Raw genomic sequence first — 17,664 nt, 5'->3', positions numbered from 1 at the left:
AGACAATACAGACAACAGCCCCCATTACATCCACCTCTACACAGTACATAGAATCTCACCAGTCCATTCTGGTGAAAGTTTTGGCCAGAATAAGTGATTTACAGAAATACTTATGTATACATTTTGCTTGGTGGTGTATGGCCCGCACTTCTAGACAGCAATTTTCAGTGGAGACTGAAGAAGTTGAGAAGAAAGGTATGCCTGGTTTCTAGTGTAGATGGATTCCAGCTCGTAGCTCTTTGCCTATTAAATTATTGTCTACAGCCAGAAGTCCTTTCCCCATTCAGGTAACGATAGATAACAATCCACGCACTTCTAAACACTACATTTGTTTAAATAAAATTCATTTCTTTGGTCTCCAGGATGTTTCAGGTCTCAGATCATTCTTGGAGATCTTTGCTGAACCAATTCAAATGTGTGGGCAACTGCAATGAGAATGATTTTGCCCTAGTCTTCTTGTCAATATCATATAAAAATGGTTTAAACAACTTTGCTTTGACTTGATATATTCATACTTGAAAAATAACTTTCTCTCATTTTCCCTAATACATTGCATTGCAAACTGTTCTTAAATTGGGTATTCACCATGATCCTTTTTCAGCTCTTTTTTCAGAGCCGCCTTCCTGTAAGTGCAAACTACATCGCTGCTTTTCAAGTGTTCAGTAGCCCAGGTTAGCAGGCGGGCGTTATTTCTCTGAAAGGAAAATAAAGCTAAAGCTTTAGGTTTAAAGCTTAAAGGTTCACGTCAGGCAGTTGATGCATCTCCAACTACAAACTTATTTTTAAAGTTCTTGGCTCCTCAGTGGGTGAATTAATATTTGCCACCAGCTGGAGGAATATACATTTGAACTGTCGTTGCACAAGCGTATTGGAGATATATATACAGAGATACAGTGGAAAACAGGCAGAGATTTGTCAGTAAATAGTTAGTTGCTAATGGCCTGTCCAGCCGTGCAGATGCTGAGCGCTCACCGGTACCCACGCCGTGTCTCCCTGTGAGCCCGATCCTTCGCAGGGAGGGAGCCGGCAGGATGGATGGGATAAATGAGTCTGCACCGTACGGGTTTTTCCTATGACTGTAGCTGGAGAGAGCGTGAGAGTAAAGGAACTTTTATGATGGAAAAAAAAAATTGAGTCAGAACCATTTGCTTTATTTAAAGCCGTGGGTGCCAGACCATCTCATTAATGCCTCTTGAGGCATCTTTGTAAGACCATGTGTTGAACAGCTATTAGTCCCATTTAAGGATTAAGGTGTATTTATCAGAATGGATATAACAAATTTTAGTGGTATAAAATGAGGTATGGATTATAATATGTATGACAGGCAGAGCCCTAATGCGAAACATTATTTTTTAAATAATACCTAAAGACAAAGTTTCTTTTCTTCTTCCCCTTAGGCATCCTTGTAAAAAGGGGCGCACCGGTGCCACTGAGAGAGGAACACCCTGCTCTGTCTGTATATAATGTATGTTCTGAAATGCACTTTAATACATAAAAGCCAGAGAAATTGCGGCACGTTCTTGTTTATTTCTGACCAAGTTTATAACAAGTAACTGAATTCAAGTAGCTGGTCTCGCTGCAGGGAGCCTGCTGACTGGCTGTTTAAAGGGCTTACTAATAGGTCTATCAAAAATGGGAAGAAATGAACAGATGCGTTTGGTTTTTCTCTCCCTAGGGGACCTCTGAAGTGCCACCTGGATTAGCTGCACGGTTGTGATCGGATTATAAACTAGGTGTAAAAGCTGCACTCTTTTCTTTCCAAAAAGAGAAAAATTTGATGTAACCTATTCTGACTTAGACACTAATGGCAATATTTCCCATTTCTTTTTGCTGTTCTTCCCTTTCAGTGCCCAGCGCGATGCCTCAGAACGTCTCCTTGGAAGTGGTTAACTCCAGGGTAAGTCTGCCACGTGCTCAGCACCTCACGGCCAGTGATCATGGGTATTTGTGTAGGTATTCCTACTTTGTGTAGCTTTTTCACGTACAAAGAGACCCAGCCTGCACCTTGCAGAAGGTTCCCTTCGCTTGTCCGGGAGATCATGTTAAAATAAGAACTGGAACACCCCAGAAATGTTGTAGAGAGAAGCAGTGATTTTTCCAGAGGCTTCAGCAACAGTGGTATCACTTAAACTTAAGTGAACAAGCAGAAACTGTTCCCTGATTGCAGATTAACATCTGCAATAAACGTAACTGCGCTTTGATTAGATGGAACAATCTCAGGGAATAACGAGAAGCAGAGCTGTTCCTGGGGGAAAGGAGGTGTGGGAAAGAAATATTTTGTTGGTAGGTTATATGCACCACGGGCAGGTAGGTCTGTTGTAATCTTGCTTATTCTAACAAATGTATTTGTTTTCTTCTGAAAGGTGCATTCCTTTCTCTTAAATCCCCTCCTTTCCTTCTTAAAAAAAGTCTAGCATTTCCATATCACTGATTAAGTGGTTGATATTATTTCATAATATAATATTGTACGTAGTAGGTGTTAATTATGCTTACCACTTGTTGGGTGCTATTTCTGAATATATTCTGAAAAAATCTTGAGATTGTTTATTTTCTTTTTATTCGTTCCTTCCATTTACTGGAACTACATAAGTTTTTATTCTGTTTATTCATTCCTTCCAGTTACTAGAACTACACGAGCTTTTATTCTGTAGCTGATTTCAATGATAGGCCCATTTGAACATGGAAAAGCTCACACTTCAGAGCGTGAAAGAAAGGCACAAACCCCCCCCGCGTAGCATCCTGTCAGGATGTCCCCTTGGATCTTTGGAGATTTCCACTTGCACAGCTACCAAGGAGTAGGAGCCCCAAGCTCGCTGACAAGGATAAACTGCAGCTTAAGGAACATTTATATAATCTCTGAGTTGCTGGGAACACCGAGTACCTGCCAGTTTGATCTTTCTCTTCCACTGCTCATTTTCATGGTATCAAACGTATAATCTGATTTATTTTTATTTTGCTTTAGTGCACCCAGCTCCAGTTACTTTTAAATTCCTCTTACACATAGTGCCCAAAGGGCATTAATGTCTTGGCGCATCTTGTTCCCAACCTTTGTGTTTACCTTTTCTTCCTTATTCTCAGGGTAAAATGTCACAGAGCAGCCGATCGTGTTTTGTGACCTTTTGTGGTGATCATTTACATTTAAAGTACTTAGAACGAAAATAGGAAACAAGCTGCAGGGTACGATGCTGCACGGGGTGGTGTGCGGATGCTCCTACCCTAGGATGTATTATTGCATTGTTGGTACTTACAGGTGGAGATACTTTATACAGATGGGATAAGAAAGGATGGGCTGTGCGTAAATCTTCCCCCTGCCCACCATCATCAGAGGTCGTCAGTCTGCTCCTAATCACAGAGTACTAAATGTTGGAAGTCTTGATGAGGTATTAATTTGCAGATATAAGTGCTGTACTGGACAAAGATGGGCTTACATGTTGATCTGAGTGTTTGGCTGAACTGCGCTGTGCAGGGCTGCTGTTTCGTGACAGGCAAAAGAAATGTGTCTCAGCCCTCCTCTATGTGACCAAGCGCGAGTGCTGGAGAACTACACCGGGGGTGATGCGAGGACTTCTCCATCGCCCATGGGTTGAGGCAAGGGTGGCCGTGGGCAGCTGGAGTCTGCCTTTACCTCCGCTCCAAAACACGTCGTCTGTGTGGAGGGAGATCTGAGACCTTCCAAAGCATCCCTCTCGTGAGGCAGAGTATCAGTTTCTAAGCTCTCAAGCTGGCACCATGTGTGACATAATAACTGTGTAAAGAGGTATTTTAAGGGTGTACGTATGGAATGGGGATCTTTATCAGAGAGAGAGAGAGATGTGAAACCTTTTGGGACTCTTTTTGGGCTTTTTCCTGCGGACATAGGAAAGTACAGATACCCATGTATTCCAGCAAATCTTGATAAAGCTTGAATAGAATTTAAACACTTACACCTAGGTAATTTGGAACAACAAATACAGAAATGAACCAGACTCACTAAATCTTAAGGAATAAAATGGTTTTTCAAGCAGAAGAATCAGCCTGAAAGACCATATCCCAAAATACCTTTGCCCATTCTTTTGCAGTACAGCTCCTGTGGCATTTGTAGTTGAGGCACAACTAAACTCCTAACGTTGTAAAGAGCTGTAATGCAGTCTCCCGCTCTTGTAAAAGGCTGCAATAACCCAGAATATTGTATTTCTGCAGTCCGTTTTTTATCATGTTCTTGCTTTTCTTCTGTCTTGGCAGCAGTCAGAATTAATTTGATTAAACACTTATAATTCACAAACTGATTAAATCAAACAAATAACTAAATAACCCTCATAGTTTGCTAACTGGATTTGAGCGGTGCACAGATGAGCCCAAAGGCTGGCCTTGGCAGTTCCCAGAATTGTTTAAAATTTTATCTCTAGTTTAATAAGATTTCTCTCTTTATGCTATTTTTTTCTTTGGCGGTGGCAGATCTATTAATTTAATAACATAACGGAGATGGCCAAGCAAATGGAAGATGCTCGATATGAATTACTATTATCATGATTATTGCTTAATATTGATGGTGTTCTGTGACTGGAGACCTCGGTCAGATCAGAATTGATAGCGGTGAGGACTGTGACAGAAATACAGTTCCCTGCCTAAAAGAGATTTCACTGTAAAATGCAGCACAGAAGCGGCTGAGACAAGTAAGCGGGCAAGTGGGTGTCAGAAGCTGGCAAAATGCATAGGGTGCTTGCGCGGAGTTTTAATTAGAGAGAGATGATCAGGGCTGGCTGGTTTTTAGACATAACCGCAACTGGCCTCTCGGTAGTAAATGACCAAGAGTTAATTTAATGAAAAATTTTTATTGCAAAACTTTCTGCATAATTCGAGGTCGTTCTGGATTTTCTTCTCCTATAAGTTAATCGCGTGCAGTGTCTTGTTTAGCAAAAGAGCGCGGTGATGGGAGGGGTATGTACGTGCGCGTGTACGAATGGCTGTCTTGGCATTAAATTCTGTGCGTGAACCAAATTCAACACGAAAACTGAAAACGGCCCTTTTTGTCCTCGCTTTTTCATAACATGGATTGTTTCTAATAAGAAATGAGGGATTTATTTCCAATTTCTTTTGTTTGAAAATACCCTCCTTTGCTTAAGGAAAAGGACGTCTACAATGCTCAATAGGTGAATAGAGTTTCGTCCAAGAAGCATCTGCACCAACAGCTTCTCCTTCTGGCAGAAACGATGTGGCAATTACCACATTTTGATCAGCAGAGGAGGTCAAAAAGGGGAAACATTTTTATTAGTGGGCTTTTAGAAAACCAAAAAAGTGTAAGACCTGCAATTCTAAGCTAAACTAATTATCGAAAGTTGTATCTTTTAAAAGGTAAGATTTTTTTTTTTAAACTTTAACCTGTTAAGAGAACAGGGAGATCTGCACTTTGCTCTAGCTGTGGCAACAACAACAACAAAAAAAGATATTCTTATTTTGGGGGAGATCCGACAGATCTACACTCTTTTAGGCAGGCATACGATTTCTGCGACAGCCCAGCTGTTGCTGTAGCTGGGGGCTGCGAGCTACAAAGCTGAGAGTTTGCTCATTTTGTCTTTTATTTGAGGAGACTTTATTCTTCCCTTGAGCTTGTTTCTTCCACCCTTTTCAAGCACCAGCGTGAAGGCAACTGTTTGTGGCTATTTATGTATTTGTTTACTTCTCTACTTCCTTGCTTTAAATATTGGTGTGGTTTTAATTTCTGTCGTTTTTTAGATACATGTTACTAATTAGCAAATCTGAAGCGCATAAATAGCTATCAGATTTATCTAATTAAAACTGTATGTAACTTTATTTCTCCTCCCCCTTTTCAAATACAGAGAAAAGTGAAGAAGTAATTGTAACTGGCTGTAGAAGCAAAATGCCTTTGGTCGTACTTAGTAGTGATTTAATCCAGGGATGTAGTTTCCCTTTGATGAATGGGAATTGCTTCTAGGGTAAGATTTTTCATAGGACGGTTAGGGCTCTGAGAACATAACCGGTAACGTTCTTCTGGGGAAGGTTGAGAGACACGCGATGAATCTGTTTTTTTGTCATTTCTTTTGTGTGTGCGTGTTTGTATCTATACATAAAAAACCCTTCACAGTCATTACGGCCCATAATGTTTGCAGAATCGTGCCGCAAATCAGAATTTGTGCTGTTCATGAGATTTTAAAAATACCTATAAATAAACTGAAGGAAGAGTTACCTTAATCATTAGTTCACATTAATAAAATTGCAGGGGTTTGTATCGAATTTAACAAAGGAGAAGGTGGCTTCAGCTGGCAATGGCTGTGGATCGTAGACTTGAACTCCACATTCGCAACACTTTGTTGAGTATTCTCCGTAGCTCTTTCCAGTGTGAATAATTGTATGGTTTAACATTCCCTGAGCAAAACTCTCCCCTTCTTTCTGCCTCATGTGGTCAATTATTCCTAGCAAAGTCTCTGCAGCTATGGAGAGTGTATTTTACTGTCAGAAGGGGTGGGCTAGTGCGTATCAGGACCTCCGCCCCTAGCAAATCACTGAATTCCACACTGCTTAAACACACAGGTACGTGCCTTCTGGAAATGCTCTGTATTCACGGCAACTTTGACCCGCTCAGGGCTGCAAGGTGTTTCTGCCTTTGGACCAAAAATTTTGGAGAGTTGAATGAGTTAAACATGAGGCTGTGTCTTTGGGGGGAGGTAGAGCAGGGCGAATCGCTGCCAGCGGCAAAGCAGCTAGTCAAGCCCGAGCCCTGCGGGCCAGGGGTTTAATCGTGGCTGGCTGGCCTAAGGCTGAGCTTCACTTTGGGATCGGCCCAGACAAGGGCAGATTGTGGTCAGCGGCACGTCAGCTAACTCCATTTTTAATTATGTTCAAACATCTTAACATTTTGTAATGAAGAACAGTGCCTAAGGTGATGAGTGCTGCAGAGTATCTTAGGGTAGATAGGTACTTTGGAGCTAGCTATACTTTTTTAAATCACATTGATTTTTTTATGTTGTTTCTCTGTCCTTTTTCTAAATTATTTTATCCAAAGGAGTTTGGCACTTGAAGTTAGGCATCTGGCTGCCTGCTCTCATAGGCCGCTCCCCTACGGGACATTTTACATTAACCCATATTTGCCAGTCTGTGGCCAGAGAGGATCTGCTGATGGGACCTAAAGGAAACAAGCCTCTTGTCAGGAGTTTTACATCATCTACACAAAGGTCTGCCACTCGGTTGGGAAACGTTTAGCGGTCTCCAAATTCAAGTCATCACCAAACTATCGGCTCTTTGACAGTCAGTGGAACAAAGCCTTCACAATTTTTAAGCTGTCAGAGTAAAATTTTATTAAGTTTCTCCTCCTGCCCCTCTCATTTTGGTCCCCACATTGATTTCTGCTGTTGAGAAAGATGCAGATGCGAGGAGACTTGCCTTGGGATGCTCCGTGACAGACGTGAGGCACGCAGGAGCCAGATGTTGCCACTGCAAAAATATTTTATTTCATTGCTTGGCATCTGGGTCTGGAGGCTGCTTTGCACTGACGGCAAGTGATACGCTCTGGCACAGCCAAAGAGATCAACCATTCTGTCAGATTGCATTTAGCTCAGCTGCTTAAAATTGCTCTGCTACTAAATGTACATTAAAATGTGCTATTAATGCATCCTAAACCTTCAGAGGAATTGTTGCTGAGCTGTACATCATCCCCGTGTAGTGCCACTGGCTCACTGGAGGATGAGGATGGATTGGGCCCTTTATGATAAAGAAATATCAAGAGAGAATGTTTCTTTTAAGGCTGGACAGACTGCTTGAAGTAGGTGCTATATATTCTGTTTAGCATCTTTTATCACATGTGAAACATTTGGTTGGTGTGGGAAGTATTTTTCCCCTGAATGAGCATTATTTATAATGCTCAGACTGGATGTTAGGAAGCATTTCTTTACCAAGAGGGTGGTCAAACCCTGGGACGGGCTTCCTAGAGAGGTGGTCAATGCCCCGAGCCTGTCAGTGTTTAAGAGGCATTTGGACAATGCCCTTAATAACATGCTTTAACTTTTGGTAGGCCCTGAAGTGGTCAGGCAGTTGGACTAGACGATTGTTGTAGGTCCCTTCCAACTGAAAATATTCTATTTCTGTTCTAATTCTTTTCTATTCTAATTCTTTTCTATTCTATAATTATCCCTTATCTTGCCAATGGCGTTTAAAACTGCCTAAGAAAGCAGCAGGGCGTGCAATGATCTGGCCTGGGGCAGAGGAGCTGTCTCCCATCCAGCTGATGGGGAGCCCCTCCGGCCCTCCCCTCCGGCCTCGCGGGTGAGGTTTGCAAAGCACCGATCCATCCTTCAGCTGCGGTCGTGTTGGGTGCTGAGTTTCACAGCTACAGACGTGCTAGGAGCAGAGCCCGTTCTGGACCCGAAGCACAGCAGTTGCCCAGCCTGCTGGTATCCCATTTTAGAGACAGAAAGACTGAGACCTGAAGCACTTTTGCAAAGTGTGAAATACTAACAAAGTTACTAAGTGATGAGACACTTAGACGTAATGAAACAGTTTATTTTGGGAAAAATTGAGGTAGTATAGCTGGTAGGTTATACTGTCAAACAAACCACACCTTCACCATTCACCAAGAAACGCCTTCCAGCAGGGATGGTGAGTCGATAAGTATGAAAAAGCCACGAGAGCTCAGCAGCGATGACAGCCGAGTAATAAGTTCAAGTGCTTTCTTGGGCTAACCCTGTGCACAAGGCTGCCCTGTGATATTTCTGTCTGGCGTTTCGTGGCAAGGATGGAGGAACAGCAGGGTAGTTAAGCTGGATTTTAACATGGTATTTGCAAAGTGTGAAAAACATAGTAATTTATTTAATTAGCTAATATTTGTAAAGCGCCGTGGAGACTGAAGCTCTCAGATATACATAAATGTTGTGACTGTAGGAAAGGATGAGCTGTGAGCTGGAAATGGAGATTGGAGTCCTCGTAAAGGAATTGATATCAAATAAGTAGTTTAAAAGAACCAAAAAGTAAAATCAAAATGACTCTCACCACTATTTAGAGATGTGTCCTCTAGAAACAATGTATGTAACCTTTAAATATATTACTTACGGCGAAACCACAGAGAAAGAGCTCTTTAACCTTTAAATCTATTACTTATCAGAAAGGATAGAAACAAGCATTGAGCTTAACCTTTAAAAGGAGAAAACTTGCTGAAACTTGTAGATCAGTACCTTCTGATTCTCACTTTTAATTATACACGTTTCTGAGACCAGAACTGTTTGTGGGTCATTGTCTTAGAAAATATCCCTTGAACTAATCCTGCTGCAAGATGAGTCGTTATCAAGAAAGCATTATAATTGTGCACTTCAAAATACTTGAATCACACAAGTGCAAAGAGCTATTTATCTTGAATAGCACGATAATTTTTTTGTGGCACTTTAAAGGTATCGTCCACCTCCCACACCTCACTGCTGAGTACATATAAACTCTCAAAGGTTATGGTGTCAAAACGGGACAGATTCATTATGTTATGGGATTTGATTAAATCTTGTTCAAGGTGATGAATGTTCTGGCCACCTTTCCATTTAAGATAAATTTAGAGATACTATTAAGCCACTTAATGCACCCAGGCAACACACAGAGTAGGAGCTTTGGGCAGTTATTTCTTAATGATAAAGACTCGGTAGCTTCTGAACAGTGTAGCTCGAGAGGTTTACCCAGAGACCAATAAAGCAAATTAATGAGCTATGGCACTGATTAGTAGAGCTATATGTTCCTGGGTATCTCTGAGAGAAACAATAAAAAGACTAGGGAAGGAGAAAGACAAGGTCAGGAGGAATGGGCAGGGGAGCAGATAGCGCGTGCTGCTCTGCCTCTCTCCCTGGCGCCTCCGACCCAAAGCCAAGAGGAAGGAGATGCTGGGCTAAATGCTGGGATTTTTTTTTCCGTGCTCAGGACAACGCAAATTCTGCATGCCTTTGGAAATAAAGAAAGCTACCAGGTGAAAGTACCAATATCCTTTCTAACGTGAGCAACGTGGAAGGCTTCTGAGTCAAACTTCACGGATCACAAAGGGATATAAACAGTAGCAAAAATATTCAGCCTACTGACCCTGGGAAATGACTGTAACTGCTCTACGTAGAAGCTTGATACCAGGAAAATATTATTAAAATTGTTATCTAGCATGCCTCTAGGCAGTTGTGCCTGGCTGCAGTGATGTGCTGTACCGCAGGGCGGCCAGAGGCAGCTGGGTGATGCTGAACCAGCAGTTTGACAGCTTGTGGTGTTTCCCTCTGGACTCCCAGCCGTCGCAGTTTCCAGTATTACTTTGGTAATTCTTTACACTTTCTTATGTGCAACTTTTGAATCTTTTCCTGTATTCTCGGAGGAGGCTGTTTTGATACAGTCCATATTTACTAAAAGTGCACAGTATCTTTATATTGCATGTTTTTATATTTTAATTTTACATCTATGGATTAGATGTAGTTAAGAGTCATGGTATCAAGAAGGCACTAAATACTAAAAACCAACCAAACAAATATACCCCAAAGAATAGACTTCACTTCTAGATTATGAGTATAAAATAAGTTCCAGGATATTAAAAAAAAAAAAAAAAAAAAATCACTTTCCTGAATCACAAAAATGTCATTTGGTTTTGGTGTTTGGTGTTTTTTTTTTCCTTCAACTTCAGCACGGTTTGGTAAGGGACTGAAGACAGCCGTTTCCAATGCTCCATGCAGTTGTACCTAAGGTTAATGCAGCTCATCTGGTTGAAAACTCTGCCTCCGGCATATGACGTACACAGAGCAGTGGTTTCAGTCAGAGTAGATCTGGGTTTTTGACTGAGATGTATACAGCAGCATATTTTGATTATGAGACTTCCAATATGAAAGAGAGGTTAAAAGTTTATCTTTGGTTTAGGATGTTGCCAAACAGTAATTCTCACCCGTGGGCACCGAAGTACCATGGCCATGCGCTTGGCCATCACAGGCTCCATCCAAAGTGAGAAGAGAGAGGGTGTTTAATGCCCATTGAACGTGGAAAGCTGTCTGCTTTGTGTTTCTATCCGGAAAAGATATTTTTGACCTGCAGTAGTTCCTTTGAGCAACTGAATGATGGTTTTCTTCAAAATCTAATATTTACACGGTCAGTAAAACTCCGGCCTTGAGCAGGGCTCTCCCATTTCTTGTCATTGTAAAAACCTCCAAGTTCACTCAGCCGATTACTGCTTGGGCTGGAAAGAAGGAGCAGAAAAAACGATGCCTTAGAAAACTGCTGAGACAATAAAGAGTTTTTCTGGCGCTGTGGCCTCCCTTCAGTCTGTCCCATGGCGATCTGTCTGTCTCATGCTCTTCCCGGGGCATGCAGTTGTCAGCTCTGGCTCTGCTCTCTGCTTCACGCAGACATAGAAGGATTCAGATCCTCCCAAAAAAACCCTTCACTTCATGAGGGTCTTCGTGTTGTCAGAAGTTCCTCAAAACCCGTAAGCCGGTTGGCACAAATTCCTCCGTCCCTGCCAGGAGACGCGTTTGGATGCTGCACATCATTCAGTTGTTCCAATATTTACTTTTGCTCCCTTAAGAGATCCTTATCCTTTTGCAATTAGGCAGTTAGACTGACAAAATAATTTATAATCATAACAACCAAAGCAGTGCAAACCTGTTCCTAAATATATTTCTCCTTAATTTGATGTGTTGTGGTAAACAGTTTATTCATTTATAAATACATTCCTTGAAAATTACCGGCATAACGTTAGTCCCGATAAGCACAACATTGTTTTTAATATCGGACAAACTTAGCAGAGCTGCCTCTTTTCCCAGCAAAAAAATTTAAACCTAATATAAACAAGCGATGCTTTTAGTTGAGAACTGGGAGCTGGTAGGTCTGTGTTTTAATCCCAGCTGGTTTAGGAGAAAAGGTTTAATTCTGTCGGTTGGTTCCATCTGTCTATGGCAGTGCCCTACTTTCTCTTTCCAAAATTTGGAGCTTGATAAAGTCCTCTTGCATTTAGAAGTTATGTAAGCATCTTCAAAACATTTTTGTCAGTGTTAGCTTTCTGATCCCTGTTACAATTTGGCCTTGAATTAGGGATTTAATCGCCTTCCAGAATTGCATTGATCTTGCAAAGTGCTCATTCTGTCTCAGAGCAAAATGTTGTTTATATTATTGACCGTGATCTGGCGAGTGGCTTGCTCTTCCCCCTGCAGCCGTATGGTGTGCACCGTGCTTTCGCGCCGTTTCAGTGCCACAGCATTATCTGGTAGAAACCAGACTCTAAATGTAGCCATCCAAGTTGTCACCGTCAAAATGCTTCCACGCTTGCCCTGTAAGAAGCAGACGTGATGCTAGGTGACCTATAGAGAGAATTTCCATCAGCCTATATATCGCGTATAAGGGAATCGCGAAGAAACATGTTTTGTTCAGATTTCTTGAATGATGTGGAGGAAGCAACAAACTTTTCCTCTTTTGCGAGCAGACAGGAAGACAAATTACTCACTGTAAATAATTCACTCATCTCTAATTCTGGTTCTCTCTGTTTTAATTTTGCAATACTGCCAGATTTTATTCCACACTGCTTGCTTTGGTTTTCTTTGTTATTTAGTCCTCTGTGCTCTAATGCCTTTTCTGTAATTGTTTTGACTAGGGAACATCTTGCAATTAAAAGAAAAAAAAAAAAAAATGAACAGCAGGGTTGTAAAAGAGAGTAACACTCCTATTACAGCTGAAGAGACAAATAAGACCGAGCATCCGAACACGGGCAAGGCCAAGTGGAAAAAAATACCAGAACAGAACCACGACAGGGGTCGGACTTGCTTTTGGCATCCAGTGCCGCTCCAGCTTCCCGGCAGCAAATTAAAGGCGCTTTGGGGTTGTGGATTTTTAGGTCCGATGGGCTGTGTGGAACGCATCGCTTGCACGACGTCGGGGCACGTCAGCGTAATCTCAGAGCCCTGGTATAGAGGGAACCCCCCAGAGCTGCTCGGTGCCAGCGGCACACTCACTAGCCTGGGGCTGGTCCCGCTTGTCAGTGTTGTGACTTGATTTGCTCCTTTTTTAAATGAATCAAGGGAGTTGCCCGCTTAGGGAGCAAAGGGAAATTAATGAAAGCTGTAAAGTTAATGGACATAAATTAAAGGGCATTAAACCCCCATACGGATGCTCTCGGTCAGATGTAAAGTTGTGGTTTCAGTGAAGCGTGAGCATCCTTGGAACACTGGCAAATGAAGGCCAATTTATTTCTGAAGGAGGGCATCCACGCCAGAGTTCGATGCTTTTTAATTTATGGGTGTTAACTTCACTCTTCAAAATAATTCCTTTTACTTTCTTCTGTTGTCAAACCATAGAAAAGCAGCCTATGGTTGCTAAAGCGGTCCCCCCTTTCACAAACAGATTTTCATCTTCCAGGTGCTAGAATGGGGGAATGACATTTTTTATGATGATGGTCAGACCCACGAAGTAGAACCAAACTCACCCCCTCGGCTCCATGCTCTTCCCCACGAAGTAGAACCAAACTCACCCCCTCGGCTCCATGCTCTTCCCATCCCCTACCAGCTGATGGGCGGTAACAGTGTGCAGTCGCGTCTGTACATTGTCGCTTTTATTATTATTTCCATGTTAGAGGGTCCCTGAGCTGCCTGTCTTCAGCACCTCATCCTGCAGCTAACACCACCCTAAAGGCTGCCAAGAGCTGCCTCCACGCAGCTCTTTAGTATTGAACGTCAGCAGAGCTTGAGAGCCTGACGCTTCCCCAGCGTCACGGATATTATTCTCTGCTCAGTGATATGCTAGTTCAATCAATTGCTGTGAACAAATAAACATAGCAAGAAATTGTTAATATTTCAGATGTAATACAGATCTTCTTAAGCTGGTTTAGAGTGGCTTCCCTTTCATCCCTGTGTCCCTAAACGCCTCTTCTGCACGTTTCCCTTTAACAGCCAGCCGGGGCTAACTTGCCCTCCCTTCATATGCCACTCTTCTATTTGGCCCTCTGGTTTTTTTTTAAGGGGGGAACACATAACAGGGAAATTAATGTGATATTTTTTTATAATCACATATATTTATGTAGATTTCTTTGGCTAAAGTCCAGTGAGTAAAACTGGGGGCTTTGAATGACCTTATTTAAAAAAAAAAAAAAGTAGTCTCTTACTCAGTGTGACTCGTTTGTGTGAGAAATTACTATAACCTTCTAAAATTGTTATTCATAGGAAGGACTCCTGAATTATTTCAATTTGATTATGTAATCTAGCAGCCGACCTTTGATGAACTCCAATAAAAGGGCCAGGTTTCCCATCTGAAACTCGGCACCTCCCTTCGAATAGATGTGCAGAACGTGGGCATCTCTGCCGAGGGGCAGCTCGGGGACGGGCTGGTCCCTGCAGCAACCCCGTTCCCTCTTCTGCGGCGGTGAGTGCCTGCGGGTCGGGGTGAAGGGATGCTCTTTGAGTACTGCGTTGGCGGGTTTTAGTGGAGAAAGAGAAGCGACGAGGGGAAAAAAGGAAATCTTCATTTGCGTTATCCACAAGATTTCTACCTCAATAGCAACACTGCTTGTAAAGTTTTAATAAAGAATAAATAGGTAATAAAAAGCCTGTGAAGGAATGCTGTATGGCTGGGGCAAGAGAGTTCACAATTGGGAAAGTCAGGTTTGGCAGCATTCGGGACCTCTGGAGATGCGCTTGGTCTTATTGCGATCTTTTGATACTTAAAGGAGGCTTATGAAAAAGAGGGGGACAGACCTTTTAGCAGGGCCTGTAATGATAGGACAAGGGGGAATGGTTTTAAACTAAAAAAGGGTAGATTCAGACTGGATATAAGGAAGAAATGTTTTACGCTGAGGGTGGTGAAGCACTGGCCCAGGTTGCCCAGAGAGGTGGTGGATGCCCCATCCCTGGAGACATTCCAGGTCAGGCTGGACGGGGCTCTGAGCGACCTGATCTAGTTGAAGATGTCCCTGCCCACAGCAGGGGGGTTGGACTAGATGGCCTTTAGAGGTCCCTTCCCACCCAAATCATTCTGTGATTCTTTGAGAGTGGCGACTGCGCTTGCCTTTCATGATGTGGCGTGCAACGACCAGGAGACCAGATTGAAGCAAATTGGTCCAAGCAGTGTGATGATGGGCTGCGCGACATTTGGCTGATAACTGTGGTAGATCTGGAATGAAGGCATTTTTCCAGCCCCGCGCTGCGGCTGCCGTTTCAGCTGTCTGCCGCGGTCACGGGCGCGTGCACAGTTTCTCTAGGCAGATAGCAAACGCGGTGAAACAAATTGGCACAATTTGCCACTTTATTTCTGAAGGGATGACTGGAATATAAAACAGAAAAGCCTGAATGGTGATCCTGTACAGGACTGTATGGGAAGCAAGGGTAGAGATGCTGTCGAAGCAGCTTCTCGAGGCTACAGTATGACTTCTGGCGGATGATTATCTGCAAAAATGTGAACAACAGGAGAGATTTTCCACAGTATAAACCGAGTTTCCTCTTCAGATGTATCTACGTGTATGTTGGAGCAGCGCAGTGGTTGAAATGCAAAGGAGAGAAAGCTCTGCTGGAAGAACACACTGGCTTGGTGAGGAAAAATAACCGAGTAGTAACAATTGACTTTCATAAAGTGTTTTTCATCTTCAAAGTGGTTAACAAATAAGAGCTAATTAATCCCCGCAGTTCCCTCATGGGATGTTAGCATGGTTTCATGCATGGGAAGCAATTAGCTTTGGAAAAGTGCTGCCTCAACACTGAACCTCTTTAGGAGGACGATGCTATCTGCTTCTGCAGACACCAATCAAGGCCTAACGAGGCGGTGGCCGATGGCTGCCATCCCACTGCTGGTCTCAGTAGGCTGATTTTAAGGAAGAGCATAAAAAACTTTTTGATTTGCTTCCCTAGCCCAAAGCTGTCTACGCTGCTGAGCACCCCCCTCAAGGCACTATATATGCTGTCTGTATAGCAATCTATATGAAATTAAATGTGCGTGCAGCTCTGCTGCAGGAGAAGTAAACATGAGTTTGAATAGTCAAAGACAAAGTGTGGGACATGACTTCATGGTGAAACCTTGACTGATTCTTTCTGCACATGTCTTAGGACACAGAGGTTCAGCCTGTATCCATTCACATGTTTTCCCGTGGACGCCTGCCCCGTGCTTGGTGCAGAGCGTGCCATCGGGGTTTGGAAACCTCTGTACCCATGTTTGCCAGTGGCCATCAGATATCATCCTTTGCTCAGTCATGCACAAACACACGTAGATAAATGGAGCCAGAACGGTGTGATAACACCTTAAAAAGTCAAATCCTCCATCCCTGATGCAATGGCTTAGACTTTCTTCCTGCTGCCACATCTCTTTGAAATATATTAAGCTAAGTGTGGATGACTAGTTGCCTCCACATCTTGCAAGGCCGTGGTCAGCTTGTGTGGAGGTGGTTGATCGCGTAGAGTTTCTTTGCATGTGAACAGCAAGGGACCCTTGCAGAGTTTGACCCTGTGGTTAGGAGCTGGTTTTATTCCTGCCCCTGGTTTTGTACTGGGCTGGTCAGTCTTTCAGATGTGACCACAGTAGTTGCCTTCTGCATTTTCTGGTGACCAGCTTGGGCTGGGAGCTCTCATTTTCAAGTATTGAGCAGACACAGTTGCAAAGTGGTGGTTTGAACAAATAAAGGACTCCAATACAGCTAAAATCAGAGCAAAATTGTTAAAGAATTGCACAGTAAGCATCATAAAGCACACTAAAGTAGTGGAGCTTAATCTTTCCCAGTCAAATGGAAGAAGGGGATAATGTCATCCTTTCCACAGGAGTGCTGTGAAAATAAACTCATAAACAAACACGTAAGTTAAAATTCATTAGTGTTTGCAAAGATTTTGATAGAAATCCCCGGAGGAACTCAGTAACCCTATCTCTTGACCAAGATTGAAAAGTAAGTTGAGCGAGCACAGTGAAAGCAAACTAATGAGTATCTGTTAGTTAAACGAGTCAGATTCTGTGCAACGAGTCAGGTAAGGGTTGGGAGCAGTGAAGTCGGGGTACGTGGGACTCGGCAAGGCTTCCCAGCATTTCCTAACCGTTACATCCTGACTTCACAAGATGATGACATTTCAGTATGGTTTTTACAAAGGTTTCCTAGCTTATTGAGAAAGTAAATGGGGAAAAAATAACTCCATGTGGGTATCACATGACAAAATTTGTGTTCTGTAAACAGGACGAGAGTTTTTAGCCCTATTCTGCAGATCTCTGCCGTTTCAGCTAATAATAGCCACGTTGCTCGGAGCAGAAGTTGACTGTGAAACAATCCGCATCCAACCTGCTCCAGGGTGGGTGCCCGGGGTCCTTTCTTACGGTGGTCCAGAGCAGAGATCAGGCACAAACACATTCAGCGTGGCTGAAATCTCATGCAAAACAAATATGTATGTGTGTGTATATATATATGGTTGTAACTGCCACCAGACTTATAAATGGGTTGGGTTGGTTTTGAAGATTTCTAGGTTGGCAAAAACATTGGATGGCTTTCTGTCCAGCGTTGATGAAGCTGGGTGGGAACAACAAAGGCACGTCCCCAGGACAAACGCAACCTCCTGCAGCGTTTCCAGGTGCGGCTCACAGAACCTTCAGGTGGGGAGAAAAAAACCCTTATACCAGAATATATGTATACTTTTAACTAGAACAAAGTAACTTTTTCAGTACTTTGGTCTTAGAAGCAGTTGAAATTTTTAATTGAAATTTTCTGCAGCAGTTCAGCCTGAGGCAGTT

General features: G+C 42.8%; 1 protein-coding gene across 1 annotated transcript in view; it reads left to right on the top strand.

The window, feature by feature from the left end:
- Positions 1 to 17,664, top strand: part of LOC143172797 (netrin receptor DCC) — a 579,706-nt gene that overhangs the window by 430,873 nt on the left and 131,169 nt on the right. The window contains exon 12 of the mRNA XM_076362578.1: positions 1,848 to 1,897. Coding sequence (XP_076218693.1) covers positions 1,848 to 1,897 — 50 coding nt within the window. The remainder of the gene's footprint in view (positions 1 to 1,847; positions 1,898 to 17,664) is intronic.

Source organism: Aptenodytes patagonicus, chromosome Z (assembly GCF_965638725.1).
Source record: "Aptenodytes patagonicus chromosome Z, bAptPat1.pri.cur, whole genome shotgun sequence".
Taxonomy (NCBI): Eukaryota; Metazoa; Chordata; class Aves; order Sphenisciformes; family Spheniscidae; genus Aptenodytes; species Aptenodytes patagonicus.
This window is presented reverse-complemented; position numbering and strand designations above follow the sequence as displayed.